The sequence below is a fragment of the Sphaeramia orbicularis genome, chromosome 24, assembly GCF_902148855.1.
Source record: "Sphaeramia orbicularis chromosome 24, fSphaOr1.1, whole genome shotgun sequence".
NCBI lineage: Eukaryota > Metazoa > Chordata > Actinopteri > Kurtiformes > Apogonidae > Sphaeramia > Sphaeramia orbicularis.
The window spans coordinates 46,533,025-46,555,212 of NC_043979.1; the positions used below are offsets into that span (position 1 = coordinate 46,533,025).

A 22,188-nucleotide genomic window follows, 5' to 3' on the forward strand; every position below is an offset into this window, starting at 1 on the left:
TGAATCAATGTTGTAGAAGATAACAGTGTTTCCATGGTAACTACGGAGCCTCTGAACGTCCAAATGGGTCGTGAAAAGATGAAGAACTGTATTTTACACCAATTATTGACATGTATTGATAGGATTAGTGAATCAACAGGTATTAAACAGTTTAAATCAGTAGGTTTTGGTCGACGGTGGACGTTTGGGTGTTTTAAGGGTTGATGAGGAAGATGAAGATCTGAGTGAAACTTCAGTATAAATAACCAGATTTGAGTGAAACTTCAGTATAAATAACCAGATTTAAGTGAAACTTCAGTATAAATAAGCGGATTTGAGTGAAACTTCAGTATAAATAAGCAGATTTGAGTGAAACTTCAGTATAAATAAGCAGATTTGAGTGAAACTTCAGTATAAATAAGCGGATTTGAGTGAAACTTCAGTATAAATAAGCAGATTTAAGTGAAACTTCAGTATAAATAAGCAGATTTAAGTGAAACTTCAGTATAAATAAGCAGATTTGAGTGAAACTTCAGTATAAATAAGCAGATTTAAGTGAAACTTCAGTATAAATAAGCAGATTTAAGTGAAACTTCAGTATAAATAAGCAGATTTGAGTGAAACTTCAGTATAAATAAGCAGATTTGAGTGAAACTTCAGTATAAATAAGCAGATTTAAGTGAAACTTCAGTATAAATAAGCAGATTTGAGTGAAACTTCAGTATAAATAAGCAGATTTGAGTGAAACTTCAGTATAAATAAGCAGATTTGAGTGAAACTTCAGTATAAATAAGCAGATTTGAGTGAAACTTCAGTATAAATAAGCAGATTTGAGTGAAACTTCAGTATAAATAAGCAGATTTGAGTGAAACTTCAGTATAAATAAGCAGATTTGAGTGAAACTTTAGTATAAATAACCCGATTTGAGTGAAACTTCAGTATAAATAAGCGGATTTGAGTGAAACTTCAGTATAAATAAGCAGATTTGAGTGAAACTTCAGTATAAATAAGCAGATTTGAGTGAAACTTCAGTATAAATAAGCCGATTTGAGTGAAACTTCAGTATAAATAAGCAGATTTGAGTGAAACTTCAGTATAAATAAGCGGATTTGAGTGAAACTTCAGTATAAATAAGCGGATTTGAGTGAAACTTCAGTATAAATAAGCAGATTTGAGTGAAACTTCAGTATAAATAAGCAGATTTGAGTGAAACTTCAGTATAAATAAGCGGATTTGAGTGAAACTTCAGTATAAATAAGCAGATTTGAGTGAAACTTCAGTATAAATAAGCGGATTTGAGTGAAACTTCAGTATAAATAAGCGGATTTAAGTGAAACTTCAGTATAAATAAGCGGATTTGAGTGAAACTTCAGTATAAATAAGCGGATTTGAGTGAAACTTCAGTATAAATAAGCGGATTTAAGTGAAACTTCAGTATAAATAAGCAGATTTAAGTGAAACTTCAGTATAAATAAGCAGATTTAAGTGAAACTTCAGTATAAATAAGCAGATTTGAGTGAAACTTCAGTATAAATAAGCAGATTTAAGTGAAACTTCAGTATAAATAAGCAGATTTGAGTGAAACTTCAGTATAAATAAGCAGATTTAAGTGAAACTTCAGTATAAATAAGCAGATTTAAGTGAAACTTCAGTATAAATAAGCAGATTTAAGTGAAACTTCAGTATAAATAAGCAGATTTGAGTGAAACTTCAGTATAAATAAGCAGATTTAAGTGAAACTTCAGTATAAATAAGCAGATTTAAGTGAAACTTCAGTATAAATAAGCAGATTTGAGTGAAACTTCAGTATAAATAAGCAGATTTAAGTGAAACTTCAGTATAAATAAGCAGATTTGAGTGAAACTTCAGTATAAATAAGCGGATTTGAGTGAAACTTCAGTATAAATAAGCAGATTTAAGTGAAACTTCAGTATAAATAAGCAGATTTAAGTGAAACTTCAGTATAAATAAGCAGATTTAAGTGAAACTTCAGTATAAATAAGCAGATTTGAGTGAAACTTCAGTATAAATAAGCAGATTTGAGTGAAACTTCAGTATAAATAAGCAGATTTAAGTGAAACTTCAGTATAAATAAGCAGATTTAAGTGAAACTTCAGTATAAATAAGCAGATTTGAGTGAAACTTCAGTATAAATAAGCAGATTTGAGTGAAACTTCAGTATAAATAAGCAGATTTAAGTGAAACTTCAGTATAAATAAGCAGATTTGAGTGAAACTTCAGTATAAATAAGCAGATTTAAGTGAAACTTCAGTATAAATAAGCAGATTTGAGTGAAACTTCAGTATAAATAAGCAGATTTGAGTGAAACTTCAGTATAAATAAGCAGATTTAAGTGAAACTTCAGTATAAATAAGCAGATTTAAGTGAAACTTCAGTATAAATAAGCAGATTTAAGTGAAACTTCAGTATAAATAAGCAGATTTAAGTGAAACTTCAGTATAAATAAGCAGATTTAAGTGAAACTTCAGTATAAATAAGCAGATTTAAGTGAAACTTCAGTATAAATAAGCAGATTTAAGTGAAACTTCAGTATAAATAAGCAGATTTAAGTGAAACTTCAGTATAAATAAGCAGATTTAAGTGAAACTTCAGTATAAATAAGCAGATTTGAGTGAAACTTCAGTATAAATAAGCAGATTTGAGTGACAGTTGAGTTGTGCATGTATGTGAGGGTATGCCGGTGTGTTTTTCTGGTGTACATACAGGATCTGGAGGGCGGAGATCTTGTCTTTGAGGACTTCCTGGGCTTTGTTGAAGTCTGACAGCATGTTCTGTGTCTCTCTGCTGTGGGCCACGCTCAGCTCCGTCAGCTCCCTCTCGTGCCTCTTCGTCAGCTCCTGTTCGTGAACCCTGACCGGAAAAAAAAAACAAAGGAGCGTCCAGTCAGAGGTGAACGGAGTGGGTTCGGTCTGAGACGGTCAAACGGGAATGAAACGCCTCATCACGTCCTCCTAAACATGTGCACAGTAAACACATGTGATGTGGATTAACCCTGGAAAACCAAATTCACAGTTTTTGGAATTGAAGTGTTTGTAGAGACAGCAGCAGCAGAAGTCTGACAAAATGGAAATCACAGCCGTACATCCACCAAAAAATATACATAAACACAATAAAAGTCAGTAATAAAACCAAACATGAAACACTGAACTAACAACATACATTTAACATATCAAAACAGCTGATGGGTAAGAATACATTTGTCTGTTCTATTCTATTCTATTCTATTCTATTCTATTCTATTCTATTCTATTCTATTCTATTCTATCTAGTAGAACAGAATAGTAGAACAGAATAGAATAGAATAGAATAGAACAGAACAGAGTAGAATAGAACAGAACAGAACAGAACAGAATAGACTACTCTACTCTGTTCTATTCTATTCTATTCTATTCTATTCTATTCTATTCTATAGTGTTGTATTCTACAGTGTTGTATTGTATTGTATTGTATTCTATTCTCTATTCTATTCTATCTACTCTATCTAGTAGAATAGAATAGTAGAACAGAATAGAATAGAACAGAACAGAATAGAATAGAATAGAGTAGATAGAATAGAATAGCGTAGAATAGAATAGAATAGAGTAAGTAGAGAAAAGAATAGAGTAGAACAGAATAGAATAGACTACTCTACTCTGTTCTATTCTATTCTATTCTATTCTATTCTATTCTATAGTGTTGTATTCTACAGTGTTGTATTGTATTGTATTCTATTCTATTCTCTATTCTATTCTATCTACTCTATCTAGTAGAATAGAATAGTAGAACAGAATAGAATAGAACAGAACAGAATAGAATAGAGTAGATAGAGTAGATAGAATAGAATAGCGTAGAATAGAATAGAATAGAGTAAGTAGAGAAAAGAATAGAGTAGAACAGAATAGAATAGACTACTCTACTCTGTTCTATTCTATTCTATTCTATTCTATTCTATTCTATTCTATTCTATCAGTCTAATCTTATCTTTTCTTTAATAGTGACTCCGTTTTTCCTCTAATCTCATCCGTTCACTCTCAGTGCTCATATTTAGACGTTAACACAGCCGGTGTCTTTGTGATAAGGCTTCGGTTGTCTTCTTTTTATACGAGTGAAAAAAAAAAAAAAAAAACCCTAAAGAAACTACTTTTTTTTATCATCAATCCACCATCTCCCATTCTAATAATGGTGCAGTGTTGTGGTGGTGCGTTCACTGACCACCACTGTCCTCTGTGCTTCAGGAAGAACGCAGGTTTATTTATTTACAAGTGTAAATGGGTGACATTTCCCTTGGAGGCCTAATCAGGACCCGCACGCTCTCCAGGGACCAGTCAACAGAACGGATGGTCCTGAGGAAGAAACGATGGTGAGATTAAAAATATGCAAGCAGACGCAGCGAAGGAACCCAAAGAACAGAAGTGTACGACAACACACTGAACGCAATTATTAGAGAAACATGCAAAACAACAGCAGGGGAATAGAAACACACTAACACACACATGCACAAAACACTAACACACACATGTACAAAACACTAACACACACATGCACAAAACACTAACACACACATGTACAAAACACTAACACACACATGTACAAAACACTAACACACACATGCACAAAACACTAACACACACATGTACAAAACACTAACACACACATGCACAAAACACTAACACACACATGTACAAAACACTAACACACACGTAGAAAAACACTAACACACACATGTACAAAACACTAACACACACATGTACAAAACACTAACACACACATGTACAAAACACTAACACACACATGTACAAAACACTAACACACATGTAGAAAAACACTAACACACACATGTAGAAAAACACTAACACACACATGTAGAAACACACTAACACACACGTAGAAAAACACTAACACACACATGTACAAAACACTAACACACACATGTAGAAACACACTAACACACACGTACAAAACACTAACACACACATGTAGAAACACACTAACACACACGTACAAAACACTAACACACACATGTAGAAAAACACTAACACACACATGTAGAAACACACTAACACACACGTAGAAAAACACTAACACACACATGTACAAAACACTAACACACACATGTACAAAACACTAACACACACATGTACAAAACACTAACACACACATGTACAAAACACTAACACACACATGTACAAAACACTAACACACACATGTAGAAAAACACTAACACACACATGTAGAAACACACTAACACACATGTAGAAACACACTAACACACACATGTAGAAACACACTAACACACACATGTACAAAACACTAACACACACATGTAGAAACACACTAACACACACATGTACAAAACACTAACACACACATGTAGAAAACACTAACACACACATGTAGAAACACACTAACACACACATGTACAAAACACTAACACACACATGTAGAAACACACTAACACACACATGTACAAAACACTAACACACACATGTACAAAACACTAACACACACATGTAGAAACACACTAACACACACATGTAGAAACACACTAACACACACATGTACAAAACACTAACACACACATGTACAAAACACTAACACACACGTACAAAACACTAACACACACATGTACAAAACACTAACACACACATGTACAAAACACTAACACACACATGTACAAAACACTAACACACACATGTACAAAACACTAACACACACATGTAGAAACACACTAACACACACATGTAGAAACACACTAACACACACATGTAGAAACACACTAACACACATGTAGAAACACACTAACACACACATGTAGAAACACACTAACACACACATGTACAAAACACTAACACACACATGTAGAAACACACTAACACACACATGTACAAAACACTAACACACACATGTAGAAACACACTAACACACACATGTAGAAACACACTAACACACATGTAGAAACACACTAACACACACATGTAGAAACACACTAACACACACATGTAGAAACACACTAACACACACATGTAGAAACACACTAACACACACATGTAGAAACACACTAACACACATGTAGAAACACACTAACACACACATGTAGAAACACACTAACACACACATGTAGAAACACACTAACACACATGTAGAAACACACTAACACACATGTAGAAACACACTAACACACACATGTAGAAACACACTAACACACACATGTAGAAACACACTAACACACACATGTAGAAGGGTAAAACACCAACACACACATTAGTCGATGGAGGATCGACCAGGCAGGCAGAGGTCTAACCCTCCCTGATGAGGCTGCTGCTCCATGATCCAGAATTGAATTAGTAACCAAAGACGGATGGTACATGTGAGTTTACAGACAGGATGAGATTTACTGCATTAATCTTCTGATGTTTAGAACCAGAGCTCATTCTACACATCATACTGTTTGTTTGGGCATCACAATGAGATTTTTGACTGCAATCCTCAAATGTGAACACACTCAAGAAAAATTAAACAAACACTGGTGAAAAAAACAAAACATGTGTACTGGATGTTGCCATCTGTGAAATATTTCATTTGCAGTGGTGGAATGTAACAAACTATTTATACTTCATTACTGTACTGAAGTTAAGTGGCACCTTTTTGCACAATTTTCTCTTCTTTTTAAAATAAATGCTCAAATCTCTATCTATCTATCTATCTATCTATCTATCTATCTATCTATCTATCTATCTATCTATCTATCTATCTATCTATCTATCTATCTATCTATCTATCTATCTATCTATCTATCTATCTATCTATACCAACAAAATGTTAATATTATCAATTCGTTCATTGTGCTACTTATTGTGTGCATTTTTGTCCATTTTCTTGCCTATTTTGTTCAGTTTCTGTCTCATTTTGTTAATTTCTCCCCAATTTGCTGTTTATTTTTCATGTTATTCATTTTGACGCTTACATTTGTAAGTTGTAAGTTTGCTTACCTAGCAACAAAATGTTCAGTTTTTATCGATTTTGTCTCATTTTGTTCATTTTTCCACTAAATTTGTTGTGTATTTTTTGTCTTTACTCATTTTGATGATTACATTTATCCATTTTTGGCCACTTTATTCCTCATTTTGTTCACTTTTATAATTTTTTAATTTGACACTTTCCCCATTACCTCGCAACAAATTGTTCAGTTTTTATTAATTTCGTCTCATTTTGTTCATTTTTCACTAATTTTGCAGCTTATTTTTCTGTCTTTACTTATTTTGATATTTATGTTTGTCCATTTTTGGCCACTTTATTCCTCATTTTGTTCACTTTTTTTGAATCAGTTTGATATTTTTCCCCATTACCTAGCAACAAAAGGTTCAGTTTTTATTAATTTTGATACTTATTTTTTGTCTTTACTCATTTTGATACTTACATTTGTCCATTTTTGGTCACTTTATTCCTCATTTTGTTAACTTTTTTAATCAATTTGACATTTTTTCCCCATTACCTAGCAACAAATTGTTCAGTTTTTATTAATTTTGTCTCATTTTGTTCATTTTTCACTAATTTTGCAGCTTATTTTTCTGTCTTTACTCATTTTGATGTTTATGTTTGTCCATTTTTGGCCACTTTATTCCTCATTTTGTTCACTTTTTTTTAATCAGTTTGATATTTTCCCCCATTACCTAGCAACAAAAGGTTCAGTTTTTTATTAATTTTGATACTTATTTTTTGTCTTTACTCATTTTGATGCTTACATTTGTCCATTTTTGGTCACTTTATTCCTCATTTTGTTAACTTTTTTAATCAATTTGACATTTTTTCCCCATTACCTAGCAACAAATTGTTCCGTTTTTATTAATTTTGTCTCATTTTGTTCATTTTTCACTAATTTTGCAGCTTATTTTTTTGTCTTTACTTATTTTGATGTTTATGTTTGTCCATTTTTGGCCACTTTATTCCTCATTTTGTTCACTTTTTTGAATCAGTTTGATATTTTCCCCCATTACCTAGCAACAAAAGGTTCAGTTTTTTATTAATTTTGATACTTATTTTTTTGTCTTTACTCATTTTGATGATTACATTTATCCATTTTTGGTCACTTTATTCCTCATTTTGTTAACTTTTTTAATCAATTTGACATTTTTTCCCCATTACCTAGCAACAAATTGTTCAGTTTTTATTAATTTTGTCTCATTTTGTTCATTTTTCACTAATTTTACAGCTTATTTTTCTGTCTTTACTCATTTTGATGCTTACATTTGTCCATTTTTGGTCACTTTATTCCTCATTTTGTTAACTTTTTTAATCAATTTGACATTTTTTCCCCATTACCTCGCAACAAATTGTTCAGTTTTTATTAATTTTGTCTCATTTTGTTCATTTTTCACTAATTTTGCAGCTTATTTTTCTGTCTTTACTTATTTTGATGTTTATGTTTGTCCATTTTTGGCCACTTTATTCCTCATTTTGTTCACTTTTTTTGAATCAGTTTGATATTTTCCCCCATTACCTAGCAACAAAAGGTTCAGTTTTTATTAATTTTGATACTTATTTTTTGTCTTTACTCATTTTGATGATTACATTTGTCCATTTTTGGTCACTTTATTCCTCATTTTGTTAACTTTTTTAATCAATTTGACATTTTTTCCCCATTACCTAGCAACAAATTGTTCAGTTTTTATTAATTTTGTCTCATTTTGTTCATTTTTCACTAATTTTGCAGCTTATTTTTCTGTCTTTACTCATTTTGATGTTTATGTTTGTCCATTTTTGGCCACTTTATTCCTCATTTTGTTCACTTTTTTTGAATCAGTTTGATATTTTCCCCCATTACCTAGCAACAAAAGGTTCAGTTTTTTATTAATTTTGATACTTATTTTTTGTCTTTACTCATTTTGATGCTTACATTTGTCCATTTTTGGTCACTTTATTCCTCATTTTGTTAACTTTTTTAATCAATTTGACATTTTTTCCCCATTACCTAGCAACAAATTGTTCAGTTTTTATTAATTTTGTCTCATTTTGTTCATTTTTCACTAATTTTGCAGCTTATTTTTCTGTCTTTACTCATTTTGATGTTTATGTTTGTCCATTTTTGGCCACTTTATTCCTCATTTTGTTCACTTTTTTTAATCAGTTTGATATTTTCCCCCATTACCTAGCAACAAAAGGTTCAGTTTTTATTAATTTTGATACTTATTTTTTTGTCTTTACTCATTTTGATGATTACATTTATCCATTTTTGGTCACTTTATTCCTCATTTTGTTAACTTTTTTAATCAATTTGACATTTTTTCCCCATTACCTAGCAACAAATTGTTCAGTTTTTATTAATTTTGTCTCATTTTGTTCATTTTTCACTAATTTTGCAGCTTATTTTTCTGTCTTTACTCATTTTGATGTTTATGTTTGTCCATTTTTGGCCACTTTATTCCTCATTTTGTTCACTTTTTTTAATCAGTTTGATATTTTCCCCCATTACCTAGCAACAAAAGGTTCAGTTTTTATTAATTTTGATACTTATTTTTCTGTCTTTACTCATTTTGATGCTTACATTTGTCCATTTTTGGCCACTTTATTCCTCATTTTGTTAACTTTTTTAATCAATTTGACATTTTTTTCCCCATTACCTCGCAACAAATTGTTCAGTTTTTATTAATTTTGTCTCATTTTGTTCATTTTTCACTAATTTTACAGCTTATTTTTTTGTCTTTACTTATTTTGATGTTTATGTTTGTCCATTTTTGGCCACTTTATTCCTCATTTTGTTCACTTTTTTGAATCAGTTTGATATTTTCCCCCATTACCTAGCAACAAAAGGTTCAGTTTTTATTAATTTTGTCTCATTTTGTTCATTTTTCACTAATTTTACAGCTTATTTTTCTGTCTTTACTCATTTTGATGCTTACATTTGTCCATTTTTGGTCACTTTATTCCTCATTTTGTTAACTTTTTTAATCAATTTGACATTTTTTCCCCATTACCTCGCAACAAATTGTTCAGTTTTTATTAATTTTGTCTCATTTTGTTCATTTTTCACTAATTTTGCAGCTTATTTTTCTGTCTTTACTCATTTTGATGTTTATGTTTGTCCATTTTTGGCCACTTTATTCCTCATTTTGTTCACTTTTTTTAATCAGTTTGATATTTTCCCCCATTACCTAGCAACAAAAGGTTCAGTTTTTATTAATTTTGATACTTATTTTTTGTCTTTACTCATTTTGATACTTACGTTTATCCATTTTTGGTCACTTTATTCCTCATTTTGTTAACTTTTTTAATCAATTTGACATTTTTTCCCCATTACCTAGCAACAAATTGTTCCGTTTTTATTAATTTTGTCTCATTTTGTTCATTTTTCACTAATTTTGCAGCTTATTTTTTTGTCTTTACTTATTTTGATGTTTATGTTTGTCCATTTTTGGCCACTTTATTCCTCATTTTGTTCACTTTTTTGAATCAGTTTGATATTTTCCCCCATTACCTAGCAACAAAAGGTTCAGTTTTTTATTAATTTTGATACTTATTTTTTTGTCTTTACTCATTTTGATGATTACATTTATCCATTTTTGGTCACTTTATTCCTCATTTTGTTAACTTTTTTAATCAATTTGACATTTTTTTCCCCATTACCTAGCAACAAATTGTTCAGTTTTTATTAATTTTGTCTCATTTTGTTCATTTTTCACTAATTTTACAGCTTATTTTTCTGTCTTTACTCATTTTGATGCTTACATTTGTCCATTTTTGGTCACTTTATTCCTCATTTTGTTAACTTTTTTAATCAATTTGACATTTTTTCCCCATTACCTCGCAACAAATTGTTCAGTTTTTATTAATTTTGTCTCATTTTGTTCATTTTTCACTAATTTTGCAGCTTATTTTTCTGTCTTTACTTATTTGATGTTTATGTTTGTCCATTTTTGGCCACTTTATTCCTCATTTTGTTCACTTTTTTTGAATCAGTTTGATATTTTCCCCCATTACCTAGCAACAAAAGGTTCAGTTTTTATTAATTTTGATACTTATTTTTTGTCTTTACTCATTTTGATGATTACATTTGTCCATTTTTGGTCACTTTATTCCTCATTTTGTTAACTTTTTTAATCAATTTGACATTTTTTCCCCATTACCTAGCAACAAATTGTTCAGTTTTTATTAATTTTGTCTCATTTTGTTCATTTTTCACTAATTTTGCAGCTTATTTTTCTGTCTTTACTCATTTTGATGTTTATGTTTGTCCATTTTTGGCCACTTTATTCCTCATTTTGTTCACTTTTTTTTGAATCAGTTTGATATTTTCCCCCATTACCTAGCAACAAAAGGTTCAGTTTTTTATTAATTTTGATACTTATTTTTTGTCTTTACTCATTTTGATGCTTACATTTGTCCATTTTTGGTCACTTTATTCCTCATTTTGTTAACTTTTTTAATCAATTTGACATTTTTTCCCCATTACCTAGCAACAAATTGTTCAGTTTTTATTAATTTTGTCTCATTTTGTTCATTTTTCACTAATTTTGCAGCTTATTTTTCTGTCTTTACTCATTTTGATGTTTATGTTTGTCCATTTTTGGCCACTTTATTCCTCATTTTGTTCACTTTTTTTAATCAGTTTGATATTTTCCCCCATTACCTAGCAACAAAAGGTTCAGTTTTTATTAATTTTGATACTTATTTTTTTGTCTTTACTCATTTTGATGATTACATTTATCCATTTTTGGTCACTTTATTCCTCATTTTGTTAACTTTTTTAATCAATTTGACATTTTTTCCCCATTACCTAGCAACAAATTGTTCAGTTTTTATTAATTTTGTCTCATTTTGTTCATTTTTCACTAATTTTGCAGCTTATTTTTCTGTCTTTACTCATTTTGATGTTTATGTTTGTCCATTTTTGGCCACTTTATTCCTCATTTTGTTCACTTTTTTTAATCAGTTTGATATTTTCCCCCATTACCTAGCAACAAAAGGTTCAGTTTTTATTAATTTTGATACTTATTTTTCTGTCTTTACTCATTTTGATGCTTACATTTGTCCATTTTTGGCCACTTTATTCCTCATTTTGTTAACTTTTTTAATCAATTTGACATTTTTTCCCCATTACCTCGCAACAAATTGTTCAGTTTTTATTAATTTTGTCTCATTTTGTTCATTTTTCACTAATTTTACAGCTTATTTTTTTGTCTTTACTTATTTTGATGTTTATGTTTGTCCATTTTTGGCCACTTTATTCCTCATTTTGTTCACTTTTTTGAATCAGTTTGATATTTTCCCCCATTACCTAGCAACAAAAGGTTCAGTTTTTATTAATTTTGTCTCATTTTGTTCATTTTTCACTAATTTTACAGCTTATTTTTCTGTCTTTACTCATTTTGATGCTTACATTTGTCCATTTTTGGTCACTTTATTCCTCATTTTGTTAACTTTTTTAATCAATTTGACATTTTTTCCCCATTACCTCGCAACAAATTGTTCAGTTTTTATTAATTTTGTCTCATTTTGTTCATTTTTCACTAATTTTGCAGCTTATTTTTCTGTCTTTACTCATTTTGATGTTTATGTTTGTCCATTTTTGGCCACTTTATTCCTCATTTTGTTCACTTTTTTTAATCAGTTTGATATTTTCCCCCATTACCTAGCAACAAAAGGTTCAGTTTTTATTAATTTTGATACTTATTTTTTGTCTTTACTCATTTTGATACTTACGTTTATCCATTTTTGGTCACTTTATTCCTCATTTTGTTAACTTTTTTAATCAATTTGACATTTTTTCCCCATTACCTAGCAACAAATTGTTCCGTTTTTATTAATTTTGTCTCATTTTGTTCATTTTTCACTAATTTTACAGCTTATTTTTCTGTCTTTACTCATTTTGATGCTTACATTTGTCCATTTTTGGCCACTTTATTCCTCATTTTGTTAACTTTTTTAATCAATTTGACATTTTTTCCCCATTACCTAGCAACAAATTGTTCAGTTTTTATTAATTTTGTCTCATTTTGTTCATTTTTCACTAATTTTGCAGCTTATTTTTCTGTCTTTACTTATTTTGATGTTTATCCATTTTTGGCCACTTTATTCCTCATTTTGTTCACTTTTTTTGAATCAGTTTGATATTTTTTCCCATTACCTAGCAACAAATTGTTCAGTTTTTATTAATTTTGTCTCATTTTGTTCCTTTTTCACTAATTTTGCAGCTTATTTTTTCTGTCTTTACTCATTTTGATGTTTATGTTTGTCCATTTTTGGCCACTTTATTCCTCATTTTGTTCACTTTTTTGAATCAGTTTGATATTTTTCCCCATTACCTAGCAACAAAAGGTTCAGTTTTTTATTAATTTTGATATTTATTTTTTGTCTTTGCTCATTTTGATGCTTACATTTATCCACTTTTGGCCACTTTTTTCCTTATTTTGTTAACTTTTTTAATCAATCTAACATTCTTTTTCCATTCTTTTTTTTTTTTATCTATCTGTGTGTAGCAACAAAACGTTCTTATCAATATGCAGATGAAGGTGGCTGATTACTGGAGGACAAGAACAGGATGGGGTGGATGAAAAATGGGCAGCCAAATAAGGAGGATAGGAATGCCAAGTGGAGTGTTGAAGAAGCTGAGAATGCGGATGGAGACGTGACGCCTGTCTGCCTCTCACTCTGACTAGGCCAACTCTCCCCGAGGGGGGCCACATCCTATCTCTGTGCTTCCTCTTTATTTATTTATCAGCCTATTTTTATCCCCGTGACCAGGATTCAGACGAGGAGTTACGTAACAGAAGGAGAAATGTGCTGCGCATGGGCCTGCCAGCGAACCAACACAGAGGAACAGAACGCATGTACACGAAGGCCCTCGAACGCACCACGAAGCAACACACATGACGGAAAAACCTCCACGTCCAAAACGAATCAAAGGCTGCAGATTTAATTCTAATGAGCAGCCGGACCGCATCAGCCACACGGCGGTTAAAAAATTCATCAGGCGCTGCAGGGAACAACATGATTATGGATTCTTTTTTTTTTTTTTTCACTTTTACCCTAAATAACCTTCACATCTGCTGATCAATAGGCTCCTGACAGTGGTCGAAGGCACAGAAACTTCCTTTGTTTGGGCTTTTCTTCTTCTGACTTTCATCTCGCTCTATTTTTTCATGGGGGTTGGAGGAGAGCCGGATTGCAGAAACTATCGTCATTCGAAAAAAATAACCAGAGAAGCACAATTCAGCGACAGGACCTGATGACAGGGGCTACTGAGCGTGTGCGGCCGAGTGCGTCTTCACACGACTGTCGACGCTACAGTTAAAGTGATACGAAATGTTTTCAGAGGACACAATTAACACAAGGTTTAGAATATTACAGCACAAAGGGTTATTTAGAGCATATGTCACCCATGTAAAACTACACCCTTTTAACCCTTAGGGGTCCACGGTCACGGCCCCACGACTGAATCACATGACATTTTCAACACACTGTAGCTTCGGAAGTTGGTCACGTAGACCACTGTGGACAACTGCATTTGAAAGTGTGGACTTGAAACACTCTGACACTTTTTATGTGATGCTGATAGAGCAAATACAACCAGAGATACAACGGTTCGAAACCAGAGCAAAGAAACGTGAATAAAAGTATAGAAATGAGGTGGGGGGGCGTTATATTTCTGACCAGATCTACGTCATTTTTTCAAAATGGAAAAAAACTGGACGAATCTGCGAATTCTAATCCACAGACTGCGTTAGAATTACAGGTAAGGGTGAGGATGACCCCCACCTGAACTGGATGAGGAAACCAGGAGGAACAGTGCGGTGGGCCAGAGGTGCAACAGCCCAAAAAATGATCCACTGTAAGAAAAAAAAAGAACAGCCCAAAAAATGATCCACTGTAAGAAAAAAAAAGAACAGCCCAAAAAATTATCCACTATAAGAAAAAAAAAGAGAACAGCCCAATAAATGATCCACTATAAGAAAAAAAAAGAACAGCCCAATAAATGATCCACTGTAAGAAAAAAAAAGAACAGCCCAAAAAATGATCCACTGTAAGAAAAAAAAAAGAACAGCCCAAAAAATTATCCACTGTAAGAAAAAAAAAGAACAGCCCAATAAATGATCCACTATAAGAAAAAAAAAAACAAAACATCATCCATCTTTTCAATTAAGGGGGTGCTGTTTACCCGAAAGGTTAATTTTTTGGGCTAGTGGATCATTTTTTGGGCTGTTCTTTTTGTTTTTTTTTATAGTGGGTAATTTTTTGGGCTGTTCTTTTTTTTTTTTTTTTTTAATAGTGGGTACTTTTTTGGGCTGTTCTTTTTTTTCTTATAGTGGATAATTTTTTGGGCTGTTGTTTTTTTTTATAGTGGATAATTTTTTGGGCTGTTGTTTTTTTTCTTATAGCGGATGATTTTTTGGGCTGTTGTTTATTTTCTTATAGTGGATAATTTTTTGGGCTGTTCTCTTTTTTTTCTTTGAGTGGATAATTTTTTAGGCTGTTCTCTTTCTTTTCTTATAGTGGATAATTTTTTGGGCTGTTCTTTTTTTTCTTATAGTGGATATTTTTTTGGATTGTTCTTTTTTTTCTTATAGTGGTTAATTTTTTGGGCTGTCCTTTTTTTATAGTGGTTAATTTTTTGGGCTGTTCTTTTTTTTTCTTATAGTGGATGATTTTTGGGCTGTTCTTTTTTTCTTATAGTGGATAATTTTTTGGGCTGTTCTTTTTTTTCTTATAGTGGACAATTTTTTGGGCTGTTCTTTTTTTCTCTTATACTGGATAATTTTTTGGACTGTTCTCTTTTTTTCTTATAGTGGATAATTTTTTAGGCTGTTGTTTTTTTTCTTATAGTGGATAATTTTTTGGGCTGTTCTTTTTTTTCTTATAGTGGATATTTTTTTGGATTGTTCTTTTTTTTCTTATAGTGGTTAATTTTTTGAGCTGTCCTTTTTTTTATAGTGGTTAATTTTTTGGGCTGTTCTTTTTTTTTCTTATAGTGGATGATTTTTGGGCTGTTCTTTTTTTTCTTATAGTGGATAATTTTTTGGGCTGTTCTTTTTTTTCTTATAGTGGATAATTTTTTGGGCTGTTCTCTTTTTTTCTTATAGTGGATAATTTTTTAGGCTGTTGTTTTTTTTCTTATAGTGGATAATTTTTTGGGCTGTTCTTTTTTTTTCTTATACTGGATAATTTTTTGGGCTGTTGTTTTTTTTCTTATAGTGGAAAATATTATGGGCTGTTGCACCTCTGGGCCACCATAGACCAGGGGTGAAAGGATGAGAAAATGCTTATGTAAAGCTATGCTTTTACGTCAAATATTTGAATACAGTTTTAATTTATTACAATTTTAATTTTCTATACCTAATATTTGGAACCAACATTCACTTTTAAAGTCTTTGAAAAGGTTCATTAAGCATCTGTGTGTTATTTATGAAATAAATTATATAAATTTTTCATGTTGGATTTTATATTTTTTGTGTGTTTTTTGTCCGTTTGTGTTGATATAGTAGGTTAAAGTGAAAAAATAATAGAGATAGATGAAGTTGTGCTGAAAAAAACAGATACCAAACATGGGTAGAGTAAACATTTGTTTATATAGTATATAAGGGCAAAATCACAAACAGCCACAACAGACTCAGACCCCTAAGGGTTAAAGACATTTCTAACAAAGACGACGACAACAATGACAACAACGATGAAGATGAAGCGCCTTCACTACAGTTCATGTCCTATCGGTCCGTGACCTAAAAAAACGGCTGAAAATCGAAGAAGCAGCCTTTTGGGATCACTACTGTTCATGAAATTTGCATAAAGACAGCGTTAATGCCCCCAGAGGACGGGGAAGTGACGTCCATATATCACGTCTTCTCCATCTGCCTCCATCAGTTTGGATCAGATCTGACACCTTCAAACACCAAATGGGTTCTGACTGGAACAGGACTGTACACCACTACAGTCAAGCAGAAAAAGTGAAGTTCATATGTTTTAAAGTGAACCTCTGTAGGATCTGAGCGTCTGTCCGTCCGTCCATCAACCCTCGTTACATTTAAAACACAACATCTGCACAGAACAGGTACTGGGCAGGTATTAGACCCAGAACGGGGGTAAATTTACCCTTCAGACGTCACTGTGCTCTGTTATGACCCTGGGTCATAATTTGTCTATTTATATGTGTATGTATGTTTTCTGTTTAGTGTGTGTGTGTTCTCCCCCGTCCTGTAGGTGTGCTGCGCCCTTTTGTGTCTGTCTGTTTGCAGGTTGCTGATTGGTGGAAGGTGATTGCCCGGCCCCTTTAAATATGGCCCCGGAGTTTCCGTCCGCTCTCTCTTGCCTCCTGCCAGCTCTCAACCCTGTGTTCTGTGTGTGACCGTCAGTCTTCGTGTGCTCGTGTAAAATTCGATTGTTTGTAGTTGTAAATATTCTCTGTAAGTTGAAACTTTTTCTGGTAGGGGAGGTCGGCTCTTTTGTTTTCCTGTTTTTGTCCTGTTTTTTGGTTTTGGAAGTTTAGGCAAGTTTGCAGTATTTTATTTCGTGCATTTATTTTGGAGTAGGTAATTTAGTTTAAATTGTAAAGAAGATAATTTTGTTTGTTGTTTTAGCCGCTCCCTCCCCTAACCCTTCCTTAGTTGTTTAGAAAAAATAATTGTAATAAGCATTGTAAACTTTAGATTCGACTGACGTGTGTGCTTGGGAGCTGGGAGGGGACAAAGTGAGCATATTATGTTCGCCCTGGTGAACCCCTAGGCCGGGGCGTAACAGCTCATATTCAGGTTTTGCACATAGGTCACATGATCACGTGGTTTTCTGTTCACGATGCCATTTTGGTAGGCAAGCTTTCCTTGGATCGTACAATTGCCCATTGTTGGTAACATGTATCTTTCTCCTGCGTAGATCTACAATAACATAAAGCTTTAGGCAGTGTGATCATGGGAACCACATGTGTTGCAGTTGGTTGCAATAATCGGCAAGAAAAAAACACCGGTAAATCCTTCTGTAGATTTCTGAAGGATCCAGAACGGAGGGGGCTGTGGATTGCAGCCATAAAATGCGAAGGCTGGCACCCATCCAGCACCAGCTGAGTATGCAGTGACCATTTTATTGAGTGTAAGTGAATGCATTAAACACAAATTAGTTCATGGCTACATAGACGTATTTAGTTCAATAAACATGGACCATAGGCACCCCCACCCCCACCCCCTACCGTTCTAAGTTTGGGTTTATTTTTAGATGTTTGTTCAGATGTTTAGACGTCCTTTATTCTTGTTCCAGGAAAAAGTGACAATCCTACGTCTCCTGATTGTGCGCCTTCATTGTTTTCACACCTGATATACCAGATAGTTGTAAATATGTGGGTAGCTAACTGCCGGGTACTTCTGAGCACTGACAATAGCACAGTGTTTATCCAGGGTCAAGCTGTGGGGGTCCACGGCAGTAGATCTGATCTTTTCCACGTAACGAACCTTGGAGGTGCTAAGGGCTCTGGTAATATGGGACAGGACAATGGTGCCTTTATCACAAGCAGACATACTCGCAAATAACAAAACACGCAAACACGAGTCCAAAGAAAAACACCATATAAAGAAACAGTTCTGACTTTCTGGATCCAGATAAGGTACCCACCAATATGGCGGTGTAAACAACAATCACATGACCAGTGACGTCAGCTGCAAGTCCTGAATATGAACACTTCAGTTTTGTGGATCGTAACTGCGCTGATTCTCTTTTTCCTTACGTTTGAGATGTGATTGTGTGTTGAGTTTCGAACTGGACTCAGGGGCTAACAGTGAACATGACTCATTGAAAGATTAAAAATACTCCCATGCATCACTCACAACATGCACATGAATATTCATCTATTATTCCTAATGTTACTGTATCCAAATGGACCTCAGGAACAGCATGTTCTGATTTGATATTCTGAATTAGGCCGGATTTTATTCAGTTGGGATGCAGGAACCGCTGATATGAGTCATGTTTGGAGCGTAGTTTTCATATGTGCTGTATATAGGACACTCCGAGTATGTGGAGGTTTGTTTAGATGCAGGACCAGAATAGAAACCCACACATTTATGAGCCAACCTTCACGTAAACATTATGAAAGACTCCAACAAATATCACAATGTCGACCTTTTTTAACCCTTCAAGACCCAGGACTACTTTTAAGTCAGTTTCATAATGTATTTTTCTCTATTTTTAACCTTTCTTAAGTGATTTACTAACATTTATTATAATATTATCCTCTTTATTTTGCATTTTTTCAGTGAAATTCTGCTATTTTCCTATATTTAATTCACTGATCATGTAGATGTTCATAAAAGTTCAGATTAAAGCTGAGGGTTATTACATCAGAAACAGAGAAAACTGAAGAAAAAGTGACTTTTTCAGCAAAATAGGCTTTTATATATATGTTTATCAGTTATGTTTGACTCTCATGTATCTAATCATCGAACTGAAAATCAGTTATTTTCCTATATTTAATTTACTTACTTATTATTAAGTGAGTTTTTTTCAACAAAATCTCTCATTATCTGAACATAACCCCAGTGTGTCCATCCACTGTCGTTGATCCAACTCCAGGGGTTTTACTGGTGAATCAATGTTGTAGAAGATAACAGTGTTTCCACGGTAACTACGGAGCCTCTGAACGTCCAAATGGGTCATATCTGATGACCATGAAAAGATGAAGAACTGTATTTGACACCAATTATTGACATGGACTGATAGGATTAATGGATCATCAGGTATTAAACAGTTTAGATCAGTAGGTGGTTGTGTCTGATGGTGGATGTTTGGGTTTTTATGGGTTAAAATCAATGTGTTTTATGCCACTTTTCATATTAAAAATAATCATTCATGTTATTTTTTGTTCCAGAAAAGAATGATTTCATGTTTGAAATCTATCTATCTATCTATCTATCTATCTATCTATCTATCTATCTATCTATCTATCTATCTATCTATCTATCTATCTATCTATCTATCTATCTATCTATCTATCTATCTATCTATCTATCTATCTATCTATCTATCTATCTATCTATCTATCCTCTTTGTTAATTGTGCTACTTATATGTGTTTGTTTTGTCCATTTTCTTGTCTAATTTGTTAATTTTTTAAATAAATTTAGTCTCATTTTGTTCAGTTTTCACTAATTTTGTTGCACATTTTTTGTCTTCAATCATTTTGATGCTTACATTTGTCCATTTTTGGGAACTTTTTTTGTTGTTTTGTTAACTTTTTTAATCAGTCTAACATTTTTTCTCATTATCTATAGCAACAAAATGTTAATATTATCAATTTGTTCATTGTGCTACTTATTTGTATTCATTTTTATCCATTTCCTTACCTATTTTGTTCAGTTATTGTCTCATTTTGTTAATTTTTCACTAATTTTTTTTGCTTTTTTTTTTAGTTTTTACTCATTTTGATGCTTATGTTTGTCCATTTTTGGCCACAGTCATCCTTATTTTGTTAACTTTTTTAATCAATTTGACTTTTTTTTTTTTTTTGCCACTACCTAGTAACAAAATGCTCAGTTTTTATTAATTTTGTCTCATTTTTCACTAATTTTGTTGCTTATTTTTTCTTTGATGCTTATGTTTGTCCATTTTTTAGTCCCTTTTTTTTAAATTATTTTGTTCACTTTTTTAATCAATCTCACATTTTTTTTGTATATAAAATAAAAAAAATATATAAAAAATAAAAACATAAGTGAAGAATAAATATCTATCTATCTATCTATCTATCTATCTATCTATCTATCTATCTATCTATCTATCTATCTATCTATCTATCTATCTATCTATCTATCTATCTATCTATCTATCTATCTATCTATCTATCTATCTATCTATCTACTTAAAGGAGGAGACTGTTTACCTCGTATGTTCAGCTGCATGTGAACAAGAATAGTCACTGTGGTTTAGTCAGAATAATCTCCTTTTGTCTTTTTTTTATAAATATAGAGCAAACATTTCGTGCTTCACACACTGTATCTTGTTTGTTTAATCTGCGACTCATTCACTCATTTATATGCATTTAAACTACTCTGCAGATAATGCACGATATGTTTGTGGACTGATTTAATGCTTAATTACATTTTGTTGGATCAGTACTTGTACATTCAGATTTATGTATTGAGACCGGGGCTATTTTTAGATGTGCAACAACCTAGAGACAGTGACTTTCTGACATTTAATCCATGTATTTAAATCTCTAAATGCAATTATTTTCATTTGCACCAACTATTTATCTATAAAACTGAAGCTAAAACAGAAAAAACACAACGATCATACTGTTATCTGTGTGTCTAAAAATGATGTAACAAACACCAGAAGAAAAATACAGGGATCAGAACATAGAAATCATAGAAAAACCATTGAGCGCTTTGGTTGCCAGGTTACCGAGCATTAAGAGTGCACAGCGGTGAACGCCAGCTGGATTTAACCGTGTACGTTCATGTTGTCAGAGACCGGAACACATAGTCCAGCTGTGTGAGCACGACGGATTCACACACACACAAACACCATAGGAGCAAGAATCATCATTTATCAAACATGTGTATTTAAAGGCTTCTGGACGGAAAAGGCTATGAAGGGAGGGTACCGAATATACATGATGTACTTGAATGCATCAGACACCAGCAAGCTGACTCCATCTGGTTTTGCATCATGGATTTGACTGTGAGCCAGTATTCACCCTTCAGGGTTTTTTTTTTTTTTAATTTCAGATTGTATTCTGGTTTCAGGGTTGTACTTTCGTTTTAGTGTTGTATTTTCAGTGCTGTATTCTGGTTTCAGGGGGTATTTTCATTTTGGGCTTGTATTCTGGTTTCAGGAATGTACTCTGGTTTTGGGGTTGTATTCTGGTTCTGGGCTTGTATTCTGGTTTCGGGGTTGTATTCTGGTTCTGGGCTTGTATTCTGGTTTTGGGGTTGTACTCTGGTTTTGGGGTTGTATTCTGGTTCTGGGCTTGTATTCTGGTTTTGGGGTTGTATTCTGGTTTCGGGGTTGTATTCTGGTTTTGGGGTTGTACTCTGGTTTTGGGGTTGTATTCTGGTTTTGGGGTTGTACTCTGGTTTTGGGGTTGTATTCTGGTTTCAGGAATGTATTCTGGTTTTGGGGTTGTACTCTGGTTTTGGGGTTGTATTCTGGTTCTGGGCTTGTATTCTGGTTTTGGGGTTGTATTCTGGTTTCGGGGTTGTATTCTGGTTTTGGGGTTGTATTCTGGTTTTGGGGTTGTATT

General features: G+C 32.8%; 1 protein-coding gene across 1 annotated transcript in view; it reads right to left on the reverse strand.

Annotated features, from left to right (window-relative positions):
- The window catches only part of fam184ab (family with sequence similarity 184 member Ab), a 219,361-nt gene that overhangs the window by 41,488 nt on the left and 155,685 nt on the right, over positions 1 to 22,188 (reverse strand). Inside the window, exon 17 of the mRNA XM_030128825.1 lies at positions 2,704 to 2,850. Within this exon, the coding sequence (XP_029984685.1) occupies positions 2,704 to 2,850 (147 nt within the window). The remainder of the gene's footprint in view (positions 1 to 2,703; positions 2,851 to 22,188) is intronic.